Source organism: Lacerta agilis, chromosome 2 (genome assembly GCF_009819535.1).
Source record: "Lacerta agilis isolate rLacAgi1 chromosome 2, rLacAgi1.pri, whole genome shotgun sequence".
NCBI classification, from domain to species: Eukaryota; Metazoa; Chordata; class Lepidosauria; order Squamata; family Lacertidae; genus Lacerta; species Lacerta agilis.
In genome coordinates, this window is record NC_046313.1 from 37,294,813 (window position 1) to 37,312,061 (window position 17,249).

General features: G+C 42.5%; 1 protein-coding gene across 1 annotated transcript; it reads right to left on the reverse strand.

Annotated features, from left to right (window-relative positions):
• Positions 1–56: 56 nt before the first annotated feature.
• On the reverse strand, positions 57–11,751 carry LOC117041139 (cytochrome P450 2B4-like). The gene is made up of 9 exons (XM_033139541.1): positions 11,491–11,751; positions 9,519–9,681; positions 8,184–8,333; positions 6,611–6,771; positions 3,611–3,787; positions 2,984–3,125; positions 2,227–2,414; positions 1,735–1,876; positions 57–450 (listed from the first exon to the last, which is right to left on the reverse strand). The coding sequence occupies exons 1-9, from the start codon at positions 11,665–11,667 to the stop codon at positions 263–265; spliced, it is 1,488 nt and encodes a 495-aa protein (XP_032995432.1). The 5' UTR covers positions 11,668–11,751; the 3' UTR covers positions 57–262.
• Positions 11,752–17,249: the final 5,498 nt, after the last annotated feature.

The following is a 17,249-nucleotide window of genomic DNA, read 5'->3' on the forward strand; positions in this document are numbered from 1 at the left end:
ATCAAGGGGGTACAAGATGCAGCATATGCACCCCATTTAAATCGTTGTGCCTATCAATTTGGGGGACAGCCTCCTCAAATATTTTAGGGGGGTGGCAAAGGGACCTTGAAGTTGGCTCCTATGGTCTGTTCCACCTAAGCTTGGAATATTTGGTTTTCCTCAGAACTATTGGGTTCAAATCTCTCAGTGCTTCCATTCTACTTACTTCAAATAGTTTTGGAGGCACTGACTTGATCCCTTCTGCTTAGTTTACCTCACTGGATCACTTAGAACGTCTAATGGCTTGCATTTGTAAGCATGCGCTCTTCATTTTGTACTGTATATGAAAAGATTTTACATCCTTTTCTTTGAATTCTCCCACCAGCTGGAAGGTGAAGTTCTGGAGCAGAACAGAGAAGAACAGGAACAGTTCCATCCGAGCCAGGGCTTCCCCTGGGCATGCCCGTTTTCCTGGCAGAGAGAAAGAAGGCAGAGCCAACCAATAATCAAAGACCAAGATAGTGAACAGCAAACACAGCAAATACTAGAGTTTAAGAGTTTAAAAAAAATCACCAAAGCAAATATAACAAGGGCAGCAATAGGGCCAATTCTCAGTCGGTGTCTACAGCTCTCTGTTTGCACACTGTTATGTACATGAAAGGTCAAGGTGGTTCAGCAAGTGGGTTTTTTAACTGTTGGTCTCCAGTAATTGTCTTGCTGCTGTGACTCATGGGTGGAGTTTCATTGTAGACATGTTATGTAGCATCCAAGTACAGTAGGATTTGGAAGACCTGCTTGATGCTAATCTGGAATAGGTTAAGGTAAAGGGACCCCTGACCATTAGGTCCAGTCGTTTCCGACTCTGGGGTTGTGGCGCTCATCTTGTGTTACTAGCCGAGGAAGCTGGCGTACAGTTTCAGGGTCTTGTGGCCAGCATGACAATGCCGCTTCTGATGAACCAGAGCAGTGCACAGAAATGCCGTTTACCTTCCCAGCAGAGTGGTACCTATTTGTCTACTTGCAATTTGACGTGCTTTCGAACTGCTAGGTGGGCAGCAGCTGGGACTGAGCAATGGGAGCTCACCCTGTTGCAGGGATTCAAACCACTGACCTTCTGGTCAGCAAGCCCTAGGCTCTGTCCTGTAATAGAATAGGCATGTTTTAAAAGCTAATTAAGCCAGACCAACATCTTTTGTGAGGTAATAGCCTGTGGGTAATGAGTGTTCTTGAAGCGACTGGCATGAGTTTGGACAAACTGCGGGAGGCAGTGGAAGATAGGGGTGCCTGGCGTGCTCTGGTCTATGGGGTCACGAAAAGTCGGACACGACTGAACGACTGAACAACAACAAATGAGTCATTAGGACAACAGAAGATCAAAGGAATTCAGTGTAAGAAAGCAAATGTGTGGGGCCCCTTCATACAGATAAAGCCAAGAAATTAGACAACATATGACCTATTTCAGGGGGGCGGGGGTAGAGAAATTGTTTTAATCTGAAAAGCAGAACGAAATCAGTGATATGCAAATCTGAATGCGTTTGTGTGTAGAAACCCTTGCTTGATTGCTTCACTTACGTATATTAGGTCCAAAGCAAATATTAGGTGAAATATCCTTGCCCCTCATTGCATCACTCCAATTCCAATATTTATTCATCTCCTAGATCAAACCACCAGATTTCTCCCAGCATCCCACTCCCACCCACACACCAGCCACCATCCCCAACCCCACAACATGAGAATCTGCGCCCATCAAGTTACCTGCAGAAAAAGGCATGAAGGCATATCTTTTCCGGAACTGACCCTTCTCATCCAAGAAATGTCCTGGGTTAAACTTTTCTGGAGTCTCCCACTGGAGTGGGTCATAGTGCACAGTTGTGAGCATTGGAACCACAGTGGTGGACTTCAGGGAGAAGATAGAGATTGCATTATTTGTTTCTGCTTCACAGTCATATAAGAAAGGGCATTAAATAAAAGAAAAGAAAGGGCATTCTTATATAATAATGATAATAAACATTTATTTATATCCCTGGACAAAGTCTTTTCAGAAAGACAGTGATTGCTGAAGCAGTCTAACTCACATAATTGCACAGCATTCTGAAAAATCACCAGAAATGGGGTAGGTGGGTGGAACTTACTACGATTTGTCTCCACACTGCCTGGAACTATGGCAGATCAAGGCCCTTCATTTGATGCTAAATCCCTCCCCTTTCCTCTCCACAGTAACCTGATCATTTCATGTGTGAATCACACCTGAGGGATGATGTAGCCCCAGAACTCTGTACGACACGTCGTTGCACGTGGGAAGCCCTCAAGGGAAACTTTTTCAAATCGTTGAGTCTCATGGATAACGGCATTGGTGTAGGGCAACCTCACCCAATCGTCCATGCCAGGGATGCGGTTGGCACCTACTACCTCATCAATCTCCCGCTGAACTTTCGCTGCAATGGAAAGCATTCAGAAAATGTACTTCAAGAACTCTGGAGCTGCTTCCCATCTGACGCAGTGATATTTTCCCAAGCAATTTCTCTTCAAAAATGCAGGGAACAGCATCTGAATATTTGTGAATTATTTATATGATTTATGCTGTATTTGTGATTTTCTACTATGATCTATCATGTCATTATTATTAATTGTTTGTAAGTAAGTCACTTTGGGATTCATCTGAATGGAAAGCAGCAGGAAAATATAATAAAATGAATGTCAAATCATCTTTCTCTTAGAAAATAAGGCTACCTCCATTCAAAGCTCCTCGTCTGTCATCTCTAGAGCTGTAGAAATACCTTTTTGTTCTGCAATGATCTTTATGAGTAAGTCTTACTGCCTTTGAACAGCTTTGCTGTTTTTTATGATGCAACTTCCAATTGTTCATTGATATTTTCCTTACTTGTTTTTTACTATTAGTGAAATAGTACATATTTTGCTGTTTCGTTGCTCTTACTGCAAGTGAACTTTGAAAGATTTTGTCTTGGCTAGCAGAGCAAATCAGATCTTTTGGTCATTTAAGTACCTTGAATGTGTGGAAATTTAGCCATCACCATGAGGCTGAAGACCAAGGCATCGCTGCAGTTTAATGTCCCAGCAATACAGAGTCCAAACACGCACTGGACAAGCTCTTCGGTGCTGTAGATATCCTCAGGATCGGTTTGTTTCTGTAAACAAGGCAGAAGGGAAAGGAGGGTGGAGAAATTGAAACATCTCATCCTATTCCACACAATAACCTTGGTGATCCGGTCTGTCATGGCCTTGTCTTCTCAAGGCTATAAATGGAATGAACTGTGTTAACTTCAAACACAAGATGTACATTGCTTATTGAAATATAAAGATATTGTTGAATATAAAGGCACCATTGAGAACCGGGGGGGGGGGGGGGAGAGAATTTCAGGCCACAATCTCATGTATGTTTTCATTTTGGTCAGCTGTGTTTCTGCTGCCTGGGTTGATGTCTAAATAAACTGGAGGAAAGATGTTTCCATCTGAGATTAGTTTGGAGATGGACTTTAGCAGCCACCCAAGCCAAGAGAGGGACAATGGTTCAGAATGAGGAAGTGCAACAGCAATGAGGGACAGTTTCAAATTAACTACAAATGAGGGGCATCTCAGAAATGTAGGGAAAGAAAGTTGTGGATCTCCCTACCTTCTCTGACCTGATAAGGAAGCAATCAATATAGTCACGGAGATTCTGAGGATCCAGTGTCCTCCTGTGGGACTCCACCCTCTCACGAATGAAGGCCTGCATTTTTCCACAATCTGCTAATACCTTCCTGTGCTGTCCAGGTAAGTAAGCCATTATTCCTGGGAATACATTATAAATCTGGAACAGAAACAATGGGGAAATGAGAAAATGCAGTCATAAATGAGACAGATGAGAAATGAGATAAACTGTATTTGCCTCTCTCTCGTTCAGAGGTTATTAAATTAATGTGGCTTTTGGAGTTTACATGACTTACATGCAGGGTTGTAGTGTGTGAACTAGTGTTAGAGCTGTGTGGTATGGTGAGAAAGCCATATGGGATCTTTTGCTTTGCATGTGCCCTTGACCTACCTACTTTTTTGCTGTTTCCACTGCCATATAACCAACAAGACTTCCTCTCTGGATTTCCTATATGTGTATACAGAAGTGTTCACTTCAAAATTCTTCTACCCAACAAACCCCATGACATAATTAATGGTTATTGGGGGGGGGAATCATTCCTTTTATTCCCTGATATCTGTAATCTTAAATGTGTCTACTCAGATTTAAGTCCCAGTGAATGCAGTTTGGCTTACTTTCAGGTAAGGAGCTATGACTGCTCCCACAATCTTTTCCACATTTATTCAAAAGCAAGTCCCACTGTGGCATACTACCTTGTAACAGGATGCAATGTAAGCAGAAGAGAGACACAAATGAGATGCCAAACATCGTTTGGAGCAGCGAGTGCTGTGTCTACTCAGAAGTAAGTATTATTGAATTACTCCCAGAGAAGTGAATTTAGGATAGCAGGTGGGTATGTCTCCCATTAGGAAACCCAGCAGAATATCCCTGTGAAGTATATCTTGGACACTTAGGGAAGGAAGCCCCTCTGTTGTGGGGGCTCTTCCCTCTAAGATGAGCTCTGTGTATATCCCTGCAAGGTTGATTTTCACCAGATTAGCAGAGACTCCTCTCCTTTTCTGATTTCCCCTAACCCCACTATGTTTTCTCCCCCTCCCTCCTATTGCTGTGGTTATGGATACAGTGTGCACAGAACCATAAGGCTGGTCTTGGTCACTCACAGCATGCATGCATGCATAGGCAAGGAGTCTCCCTCCCGAGGCAGCCCAGGCAGCACTGGTTAGACTGGATGCCTCAGGAGTGAAAGCTCCTTTCTTCTTCATCAAAGCAAAGTGAGCTGAGAAGGGTCTGCCTTTAGCATGGCTAAATGATGCGTAAAGTGCAAAAATCCCCTCTGGGTCAGCCATCTGAATATTTTTAAAGAAGATCTAGAAGAAAAGCCTAGATCTAGGACTAACGCATATTTACCTAACTTCTGACCTTATTTAGAAATGAATGCACTTCAAAGCTTTACTGCAGAACAGTCTTAACAACTTGTTCCAATAAAATAAATGTTGCAAAATAACAAGGTAACACATTGTAAACAAGCAATGGGGTTCGTCCTTTATGCAGTTCACTAAATCTTCCACTCCTGAGTCCCAGAGGAAGATCCTGAGCTTCTTCATCATTGAAGAACAGTGGACACTCGGGTTGCGAACGTGATCCGTGCAGGAGGCACGTTGGCAACCCGCAGCATTCGCAAGCCACAGCGCAGTGTCTGTGCACGTGCGGGTCGCGATTCGGCACTTCTGCACATGCGCAACGCACGATTTAACGTTTCTGTGCATGCGCCAAAACCCGGAAGTAACCCGTTCCAGTACTTCCGGGTTTGGCGCGGTGCGCAACCCAAAATCACACAACCTGAAGCGGTCATAACCCGAGGTATGCCTGAACTTCTCTGCTGCTGCTGCTGCTGCTGCTAGTAGTAGTAGTAGTAGTAGTAGTAGTCATGTTCAACAAGCACACACAGAGCCTTTTCAAGTTTCAGCTTCCTGCTGTGAGAGCTCTGCCACTCTTGTATCAAGAAATGAGTCATCAGGTCCCTTATCTCACTCCAATGGAAAAATAGGAGCCTTCTCTGACGCTTTTATCAGAGTGCAACTTTTTTGCTTAAGGTTACAGCATTCAAACACGGCATTTGATGTAAACTTAAAACTTGTAACAAAAATGTGATGATTTTTTGGCATTATTTACATAAAGACATGCCACTGGGGTGAAGAATTGAATTGGATTGCGGTTTGTTATGTGAGAGAAAGACTTGTAACATCACACTGAGATGAATTGAACCACATTTTACATCCCTACTGATGACATAAGTAAATTTGTGGAACCATGCCTGTTTTGTTAGAGATTTCAGAGTTGCCTACGTGCAGAAATGCAGCTTTCTATCTTCAAGCTATTAACTAGTTGGCAGAAAGCCCAGATCTGCTCTCTCTCAGACCCTTAGCAAAGACCTGTGATTGGTCAGTTGAGTTCCTAAAGAACTGAGCTCTGTGTGAGAGCTTTGCCCAGATCTGCTCTCTCTCAGACCCTTAACTTATGGATGCTACTTGCTTCAATCAATAAATACTGCATATAGTTATCCAGTGAGTTGCTGAGTTCCTGCGTTGAGCTGTCTAGTCAATTTCACAACAGCCAGAAGCTTCCAGAAGAGTCTGCGTTTAACTCTGCGGTGTCCAGGAATACGTTATACTCTGGACACTAAATCTTAAGATGTTTGAGTGCAGAAATAGTTATCAGCAGAAACACAGAGGCAGAAGAAAGACCCCACCCCCCGAGCATGCAGAAGGAACAATATATTGGAGCTGTATCTTCCTGGCAGCAGATGACAGAACTGTGAGAGAGGTGTAAAATACTCAAGCAAGAGTTTTATTTACAACCTTAAATCTTACAAACACAAAGCATGTGGGTGTATCTTTTGCAGGCAAATTCAAACTGCAACTTCTCCTCCTTTTGTACTCATCACCAGCTGTATCTAATCAGCCCAGAACTCACAGAAACAGTTCATAAAGTTACAAACATCTTTTTCTGTTTCTTTGCAGAATGACTCCTAACATGATATACCTGCATTGATAAAGAACGGAGGTAGCTCATTAAGTCCTGCATAATACGCAGGTTCTCCAGCAGGACCTGATCTTTGTAGTCAAAGCGATTCCCAAAGACAACTGAACAGATGACATTTTTAACAGCACATGTGAAGCTTCTTCTTGGGTCAAAGGCCTGCCCTGCAAGAACAACAAGACACAGTGAGTGGGGCCTGGCAAGTTGGTGGTGGTGGTAGTAGTAGTAGTAGTAGTAGTAGTAGTAGTAGTAATACCCCTTCCATCTTACTGGGTTGTCCCAGCCACTCTGGGGCTCCCCCCCTTTATGGCAAAACTGATATATTTTCCTTTTGGTATCTCCCTGGAATTTAAGGGACATGGGTGGCGCTGTGGGTTAAACCACAGAGCCTAGGGCTTGCCGATCAGAAGGTTGGCGGTTCGCATCCCCGTGACGGTGTGAACTCCCATTGCTCCATCCCTGCTCCTGCCAACCTAGCCATTGGAAAGCATGTCAAAATGCAAGTAGATAAATAGGTACCACTCTGGCGGGAAGTTAAACGGTGTTTCCATGCGCTGCTCTGGTTCACCAGAAGCGGCTTAGTCATGCTGGCCACATGATCCAGAAGTTGTACGCCGGCTCCCTCGGCCAGTAACACGAGATGAGCGTCGCAACCCCAGAGTCATCCGCGACTGGACCTAATGGTCAGGGGTCCCTTTACCTTTAAATTTCTTATACATGACACCTTCTGATATTTATTATATTTAGTAATACAGAAATACAGTTTAAGTGTGAGGATCATAGAATCAAAGAAATGGGAAGCTGAGGGTCATCTCATCCAACCCCCCACAATGCAGGAATGCCACTCACAGCCATCCCTGGTTGGCCTCGAACCACCAACCTATGTATATGTGAAATCCAAAGTTTAAGTATTAAATGTATTGTGATTTATTCTAATATGCTTATGGAATAAAGTTTATATTAAAAAAGAGATAGGTAGGTAAATAGATAAATATTTGATATAGCATTGTGGAAACGGCAATCTTCTGGTCTTGTAATGCATTGGGTTTCCCCATCTCACTCATGATTCCCTCCCTTTGCAATAGCAAGATCTTTTGTTTCATTTTTATTATAAGGGGGGGGGAATGGCAGGGGTGAGAAAGATTGGCTGCAAACCATTTTGAGTAATGGTCTAGCTAGAAATCTGGATCAACACACAATGGTTGCATTTTGCATTTTGTATAACTCCCAATTCAAATACTTACGCCCTGCATCAGCATGACAGATGCGATGCCAGAAGGGCAGGGGGATAATGGGAGGAGAGAGAAAGAACTACCTTCTTATCTGTCTCAACAGCCAAGTAAGCAGGTGAGGAAAAATTCCCTAGCTTAGCTTTAAAAACAAATTATAGAAATACCCCCAAATAAATATATATATATAAAGCTTGCCGAATATTTAAAGAGAGAATTAAAATCGGAGAGGTCTGAAGTAAGAAGAGACAAATTACAATCACCAATGACAATCACTAAATAAAATCCCACTTCCTGCATTGAAGGATGGCAGAATTTTCTATGGAAGACGTATGGCTCAAGAGTACCTTGTGTGGCTACCAATTCTTCTACCAGGCAAAGGGCTTCCTCTTGTATCCTCTCAGACATTGTTCTCTTTCCCATCCCAAATTCCCGCAGGGTGGAGAATGTGAACCTGTGCAACTCTCTCCATTTTGCCTCATTTCTGGTGAACGGTCCTGAAAGGAAACAGGTGGAGAGCTCAATGTACAGAAACCAGGCAAAAAAAACACAATCACAGGAATATCCAAATAACAAGAAAAAATCCACACCGTGAAAGATCCCTGTAACGAGATGTGCATATATTTATATAGTAATACTTAAACAAACAATGTATTCGAGAGTGGAATTGCTCAAAAAACAATTCAAAAAGTTATAAACTAATCCAAAGGAAAATAACAACCTAACAAACTTTACAAATAACTCCGAATACCAAAAATAACTTCCAAACAACCTTAACAAGTTGCCAGCTAAAAATCTCGTTTCACTGTTATGATCTATCAGTTTCCTCAGAAGGGGGAAAAAGAAATTATATTTTATGTAACTCAAGATAGCTTAGTTGCTATTAAATATAGGGGGAGGACAAGAAACTTCAAAAAAAAGCTAGCAAGAAGAAGAAGAAAGGGAGATAAAACAATAACAGAACCATAGAATTGTAGAAATGGAAGGAACCACGAGGGTCTTCTAGTCTAATCCCTTGTAATGCAATAACCTTTTGCCCAATGTGGGGCTCAAACCCACAACCCTGAGGTTGAGTCTCATTCTCTACCAACTGAGCTATCAGACCACCACCGTCCTGAAAACAGAAACAGCGGCTGCCAAAAAAAAAAAAAGAGCAGACTGCATATCAATCAGCAGCATGAGCATGGAGCTGGACTTCCCCACAAAATTTCCCTCTGATTTTCATTCCCTATGTAAACAGACACACATAAGATGTAGACTATGATTTACCATAATCTATCTGGAAAGGGGGGGGGGAGGAGCAACTTACGCCAATGCTATATCAGCAGTTCTTCACACGGGTCACTTTTTCACACACTCAAGCACTGGTTTGCCAAAACATATTGTGCTATCAGTTTGTTTTTTGTTGTTGTTGTTTTGGTTTCATGCCTGTTGTTCTGTTACTCTTTTCACAATGCCAAGATCTCCATTCATCTAACCTAAAGCTACAAACATGTTCACAAAGATCCAAGCAGCTGATACAGAAGACACAAACATGGCATAATGTCATCCATTTTGATCCAGCATGCCTGCTCTACTGTGTACCTGAACTATGGCATAACTGCTGAACGTAATAGACAGGGACGTGTGGCAGGGCCCAGGTTAACAGAGGTAATCTAAAAGGAAATACATACACCCCTTACCATGATATTTGCTCACTCTTTCCATGAAGGGCATTGCAGGACGCCCACCAAATTCTTCAGCATGATTCACAAAAGCATCTATCATTGTTTCATATCCACAAATCACAACGATGGGCTTTGGACCAATCCAGACAGTAAAGATGGGGCCATATTTATCAACAAGCTGAAAGTAGAATCAAAGACAAGCAAGGTTCATTGGGCAATGCTTCCTTTGGACAGATACCTTAGGGCAGGGGTGGAGAAACTGTTCCCTGAGCCAAACCTGGCCTGCCAGGCTTTTTCTCACAAAATATATTGACCCACCTCTGAGCTGGCATCATGGCAATCTTAGGGCAGTGGGGAAGATTCAAAAAAGCTTGCAAAAAAAACTTCTCCTATACAAATCTATGTTGTGATTCAATCTGGAATGCTGTGCACAGTTCTGGTTGACTAATGTCAAAAGGGGATATTGTAGAGCTGGGGGGGGGGGGGGAGTGCCCAAATGGAAAACTAAAATGATCAAGCAACTAAAGCAGCTCCTCTGTGTGGAAAAGGCACAACATTTGGATCTTCCTTTCTTTTTTTTTAGGAAAAAGGTGAGTAGGCGGAGACAAGACAGAAGTGTGTAACAGTGTCATGGTGTGAAGGAAGTGGAGAGAGAGGTTTTGCTCTCTCTCCCATCACACAAGATCTCTTTCCTGGCCAGTCACCCAGTGATGCTCTATAGTGGGAAATTCAAGAGAAACACAAGGAAATACAGTCATACCTTGGTTTTTGAACAGCTTAATTCTCAAACGTTTTGGCTCCCGAACATCGCAAACCTGGAAGAGACTGTTTTGGTTTGCAAACTATTCTTGGAAACTGAATGTCCGACGGGGCTTCTGCAGCTTCTGAATGGCTTCAGGAGCTTCCTGCAGCCAATCAGAAGTCGTGCTTTGATTTCCGAACATTTTGGAGGTCAAATGGATTTCCGGAACTGATTCCATTTGACATCCAAGGTACGACTGTACTTCTTAGACACAGCACAGAGTTTGAAATTCATGACTGCTAGACGTAATGATGAACAAAATGAAAATGAAAAAAATCCTTCCAGTAGCACTTAAGAGACCAACTAAGTTTGTTCTTGGTATGAGCTTTCGTGTGCATGCACACTTCTTCAGATACCTGGTATTTTGTTTTGACTATGGCAGACCAACACAGCTACCTACCTGTAACTAGATGTAATGATGGACAGTTTTAACCACTGATAAGATAGAGACACAGCTGGGACACCAGTTAAAGTAGGCAGTAGGCACTCAGTTCCACCAAGACAGATTTCCCCAAGCTATAATATGGCCATTAACTGTAGCTTTACCCTCCATCAAAATTCATGGCTGCTGTTCATTCATTCATTCATTCATTACTTGTTACCTTTAAATTTATATAGTGCTCTTGTTCTGAGGATTATATCATCATCATATTATTATTAATATTAATTTAAAAACACAGAAATACATAGCATAATAACAAGCAAAAACAATACCCCCCCCCCAGTTTAAAGGGTATAAATAGCTTAATTAGCCAAAGGCCTGGGTGACAATGAATGTTTTTGCCTGGTACCCCAGGATATGTAATGAAAGCACCAGGTGAGCTTCTTTGGATAGAGCATTGCACAAATGGTGAGCCATCACAGCAAAGGCCCCTTCTCATGTTGCCACCCTATGGAATTCTTACAGAGAAGGCACAAAAGAAGAGCCTCAGATGACAATCACAGGGTCCAGGTTGGTTCATATAGGTCCCCATACTCTCTACAGCTTTCTAGCATGGCAAAAGACAAAGAGGATGGGAACTTTCCTACCATAAGCTCCATTCTGTTAACGTAAGGCTTCTCAAAGCAGCAGACACAGACCAGACAAGGGAGAAATTAATGGTGTGTCCTCCTCCTCTCTCTCTGTCCTACTATTCTAGGCAAAATCCTATTCATTACATGGCATTTATGGGCAGGGGAACCCACCTTTTTATAGAAATTGTAGACAGGCAGGACATCTTTCTGCAGGAGATTTCCCAGAAAGAGCCAGGGAGTGGGTCCTGGGGGTAGCTGGCTTTTCTTCTTGTACATTTTGAAGGAGGAGAAGAGTATAGTGAAGAACAGAGAGAGAAGGAGCAGAGCTCCTGCCCCAGCCAGCTCCATCTTTCACTGAGCTCTTCTTTAGGCCAGAAATCCAAGAAAATGCTTAAGAAAATCAGGAAGGAAGCAGTGTAATCAGCTGGAGACCCAGCCAAACCTTCTCTGGAATATCTCTAACATTCCAACCCTGTTTTTATTCTTTTCCATGTGATTTTTAATTATTAGGAAGAGCTAGTTACTCATTAAAAGAATGTCACTGACCTGAACTCAGAATTAATTCCTTAACTCTTGGAAATGTGAGATGTCGTGCATGGAAGCTGTGCATGATGCACATTTATTGTGAAGTCAGCCAGGGAAAATATTTTCTTTTCTGGTGCCAGTCAAAGTCATCAAAAGTGAGCTGGACAGACCTTTAGTGCAGTTTCCATTTTTGTGACTTTATGTTCCTGCTAATTTTTATACAGGAGTTTAGTGTGTTGACATACCTACTGATCAGTTTGTGCCTCGTGGATGTGGCTCTCACCTGCTGACTGCTATGCATCTCAAGTAAGGCTTTCTTAACTGCATTGCCCATGCCTTAAAATATTTATGTATCTCAATGAAACATGTAACTAAACTTAGCAAAACAGGGTGGTTCAACACACAGCCCAAGGCCCACATGCAGACCTCAAGGCCCTTTGTGGTATCCCTTGGCAACATTTGATGCTCCCCCCAGCAGTCAAATTCCTTCCCAAAGCCAGGTAAGCAAGGTGCTGGGCTTTAGGATGGAGGCATGAAGGCCAGCTCTGACAGGGTCCCAAAGTCCTCCTGTCTCAATCACGAAGCCTAGTTAGTGTTTTCCAGCTTTAAGAAGGAAGTGAGGGGGCTCTAGTATGCTGCCAGAGCCTTATGCCTTCTCCTTTCCAAAGCCTAGCACTAGGCTTAGGCAGCGTGAAGTTTGGTGGAGGGGTTGTCAAATTTTGGGCTGACTTGCTCCTTTTGTGCAGCAAGGCAATGAGTGACCCATAGTATTTTAAAGTATTCTTGCAGCCCGCTTGGAATGAAAAGTTGGGCCACCCTTGTATAGAACAACATCATCCATGAATAACAGACTGATGGACATTAATTAAAAGTAGAAGCTTAAAAGCAACAGACACAGAAACAATGAGCCCATCGACCAGTCACATTCATGGTCCATTTCCATAACCAAGTGTGTAAGACTACATAAGTGTCAAATTAAGCAATATTCATTCATATTGGGAGAAGAACCCATGGTCCTCCAGATGCAGCTGGACTTCAACTCCCATCATCCTATATCATTGTCCCTTCTGGCTGGGGGTTAAGGGTGGAATCACTTGGAGGGTCACCAGTTCCATGCCCCTGGTTCATGCAATCGTGAAAGAAGTTGGAGTTCTTATTGCCAAATATACTGTAATGAATCCAAATAAGAACTCTGGCCAAAAGTTTTAACAAAAAAACATGCGTTTACTCATAAGTAATTCCAAACGTATTATCAATTCTGTAAAAAATTACATTCTTAAACAACAAATAGTTTCATATGAAAATTTTCCTTAACGTCTTTTAGAGATGGATGTCAGGGCTTCTCCAATGCGTGTCAGGTGTAAACCAGGGAGACCAGGACAGGGCCCCGTTTCGGCATGGGTGCCTTCTTCAGCTGGCAATATCAAATAGTATTAAATAGCACAGAGTACATCAAGTTTCAAAATTGAACATTTTAAACAACATCAAACGAGTTATGTCAGGTTTTAAACAGAATTATAAAGTATCATTCACTAAAGGTCATAGAAGTTTTAAAGTCTCGTGCTTATATATGTGCCCAAGTGGCTTTTCAAAGTATTTGGTTCCTTACCTTGTTTTTTATGGTAGAAGTGTGTGAAAAATAAAAATGGTGTTTGTTTCTTTGATTCCTAAGAGGATAAAGCGTCTGTAAACCATAGAAAAAACGACTGTTACAATTCTTCCATTAAATTGTGTACATGTGAAGTACAAGATTATGTGTGGTCTCACCTTAGAAGAAGTTTTGCTGTATTTTTCTCTGTTTTTTTCTGGCGTTTCCTACTCATAGGTGAGTTTGTGGCCTTATATCTGAAAGGGGAGGAGATAACCCCCTGTTCTTCTTAAAGGTGTAATACAATCCAAACTCCTCAAAAACAAAAGGCGCTGTGGTGATGTTTTAAAGAAAGGAAATGTATTCCTGATGTTCATTCAGACCCTTGGGAGACATGGTTTCAAACAGATGAATGTATCTGGCTTCCTGTTGTAATAGAAGTTTTTCAATATTTCTTCGGTTATATAAGTCTATTTTGGGTTTCCAGATAATAAAGAAGACAAAATCATCCTCCGTGTGTTTTTGTCGTATATAATGTTCCACTAAAGGGGCTTCTAGTACCTTGTTTCGGATCCGTGATCGATGTTCATTTATGCGTAATTTTATCGGTCTAGTGCTCTTGCCTATGTATATCTTTTTGCAGGGGCACATCCATGCATACACACTGTTTTTTGTGTTGCAATTGCTGAAGTGTTCTATTTGAAATTTAAAGCCAGACTGTACATCAACAAACTCTTTCACTTGTAGTGCATATTTGCATACGCCACAGCTGCCACATTTGTAATGGCCCTTCGTGGTTTCCTCCGGGTATGTAAGCAAGTCCGATTTAACCAGATAATTTCTAAGTGATTTGGTTTTATTTAACCCAAACATAGGTAGATTCTGACATCCCGGTATGTTCGATAACAGGTGCCAATGTTTATATACCAGTTTCTTAATATTGGACGTGTAAGGTGTAAATTGTAACGCTGTGTAAATCCGATCTTCTTTGGATTTTCCAGAAGTTTTAATTTCCATAACCAAGTGTGTAAGACTACATAAGTGTCAAATTAAGCAATATTCATTCATATTGGGAGAAGAACCCATGGTCCTCCAGATGCAGCTGGACTTCAACTCCCATCATCCTATATCATTGTCCCTTCTGGCTGGGGGTTAAGGGTGGAATCACTTGGAGGGTCACCAGTTCCATGCCCCTGGTTCATGCAATGGCACGTGTAACGCTTTTGGGGGGGTTGTGTGTGAGAGAGAGTTAATGGACAGGGTAAGAACATTTCTCTTGCTGTGAAATTTAAATGAAGTTGAAATTTAATCCAAGCCAGAGGAAGCAGGAGAAAGTTTAACTTTCCTCTCCTCCAAGGGTTCTTCCCCTCAAAGGTGTTCAAATTCAGCTCTACTGACATCTATAGCATCACTGCTTTCATACCTGCGGTGAGAAAACATTTCAGCTAATTCGAACTTCCTTAGACACATCTTTTCCTGCAATGTTTTGGCGAATGGAGGTAGGGGAGAGAAGAAGCATATTCTTGAGCAAGAAGCCCAAAAGATGCTCCCTGCTTTGTGTAACACAGTGGCAGAGAGGGGAAGGGGGGAAGAAAGGGAGAGGGGGACTTCCTTCTCTCCATACTCTTCTGCTGCTACCCGGGCCCTGCCCCCAAGCAAGTAAACATGCTCACTGGGGCATCTTCTATATAATTATCTCTCACATTCTTGGTAGCTAAGCACAAGTCCCTGTGGCAACCCAATTGTGTAAGAGTAATCAGTCAAGAGAACAGACATATTCCTTTTGAGGGTGGGCAATAGCATTAAAAGTAAGGAAGGCAGGAAATAGAGACGGAAAGTATCTTACTCTCATAAAATGAATTGGAACAGTTGTGTAGCATGACAACATGACCCAGAGACAAAAGCACAATTCTAAAAAGCTTATGATGACAAGAAAATATATCAAGATACGCAGTCCTTACAGACCCTCCAAGTTTCCCTGTTTTCTAGGGACAGTCCTTAGGACATCCCTATTTTCATCAGAGAAATGTTGGAGGGTATGGAGTTATGCAGCCCCTGGGTCAAGGGGATGCAACTTTACAGTCTTTAGAAGGCATCGGGAAGTAGACTTGTAGAGCTTTATTATGTTTTCATATGTGTTGGAAGCCTCTCAGAGTGAAGATCCGTGTCCGGGTTGGGACATGGTTGCTCCACATAAAAGATATCCCTCTTGCAAGAATGCTTAAAGCTCATGTGTACAGTGCACATATGTGTGGATTTTTTGAGACACGTGTAACAGTTAACAAATTCTGAGCTGAAGTGTGAGTGTGAAGGACTGGAAGAGCTAGTTTAATGGCACTTATTTCTCTCCTAGAACAGGCATACGCAAACTCGGCCCTTCACAATTTTTTGGAGTACAACTCCCATCATCCCTGATCACTGGTCCTGTTAGCTAGGGATGACGGGAGTTCTAGTCCCAAAACATCTGGAGGGCCAACTTTGCATATGCCTGTCCTAGAACCACCAGATTTCTCCCAATGCCCCACTCCCACCCACACATAGGTCACCAACCCCAGTCCCACAACATGAGAATCTGGGCCCATCAGGTCACCTGCAGAAAAAGGCATGAAGGCGCTTATTTTTTAATTCAGTTCTTCACCCCAGTGGCATGTCTTTATGTAAATAATGCCCAAAAAACCATCACATTTTTGTTAAAGTTGTAAGTTTACATCAAATGCCGTGTTTGAATGCTGTAACCTTAAGCAAAACAGTTGCACTCTGATAAAAGCGTCAGAGAAGGCTCCTATTTTTGCATTGGAGTAATATAAGTGACCTGATGACTAATTTCTTGATACAAGAGTGGCAGAGCTCTCACAGCAGGAAGCTGAAACTTGAAAAGTCTGTGTGTGCTTGTTGAACATTACTACTACTACTACTACTACTACTACTACTACTAGCAGCAGCAGCAGCAGAGAAGTTCAGGCATACCTTGGTTTATGACCTCTTCAGGTTGTGTGATTTTGGGTTGCGCACCGCGCCGAACCCGGAAGTACTGGAACGGGTTACTTCCGGGTTTTGGCACATGCACAGAAGCATTAAATCATGCTTTGCGCATGCGCAGAAGCGCTGAATCGCAACCCGCACGTGCACAGACACGGCACTGTGGCTTGCGAATCCTGCACGGATCACGTTCGCAACCCGAGTGTCCACTGTTCTTCAATGATGAAGAAGCTCAGCATCTTCCTCTGGGACCCAGGAGTGGAAGATTTAGTGAACTCCATAAAGGACTGCCCCCATTGCTTGTTTACAATGTGTTACCTTGTTATTTTGCAACATTTATTTTATTGGAACAAGTTGTTAAGACTGTTCTGCAGTAAAGCTTTGAAGTGCATTCATTTCTAAATAAGGTCAGAAGTTAGGTAAATATGGGTTAGTCCTAGATCTAGGCTTTTCTTCTAGATCTTCTTTAAAAAATATTCAGATGGCTGACCCAGAGGGGATTTTTGCACTTTACGCATCATTTAGCCATGCTAAAGGCAGACCCTTCTCAGCTCACTTTGCTTTGATGAAGAAGAAAGGAGCTTTCACTCCTGAGGCATCCAGTCTAACCAGTGCTGCCTGGGCTGCCTCGGGAGGGAGACTCCTTGCCTATGCATGCATGCATGCTGTGAGTGACCAAGACCAGCCTTATGGTTCTGTGCACACTGTATCCATAACCACAGCAATAGGAGGGAGGGGGAGAAAACATAGTGGGGTTAGGGGAAATCAGAAAAGGAGAGGAGTCTCTGCTAATCTGGTGAAAATCAACCTTGCAGGGATATACACAGAGCTCATCTTA

Coding starts and splice junctions, on each gene's coding strand:
- LOC117041139 (XM_033139541.1), bottom strand. CDS start 11,667: ATGGAGCTGGCTGGGGCAGGAGCTCTGCTCCTTCTCTCTCTGTTCTTC. Junction 9,682..11,490: donor TCTACAATTTCTATAAAAAG/GTGGGTTCCCCT, acceptor TTCTACTTTCAG/CTTGTTGATAAATATGGCCC. Junction 3,126..3,610: donor TCCTTATCAGGTCAGAGAAG/GTAGGGAGATCC, acceptor CCTTGTTTACAG/AAACAAACCGATCCTGAGGA.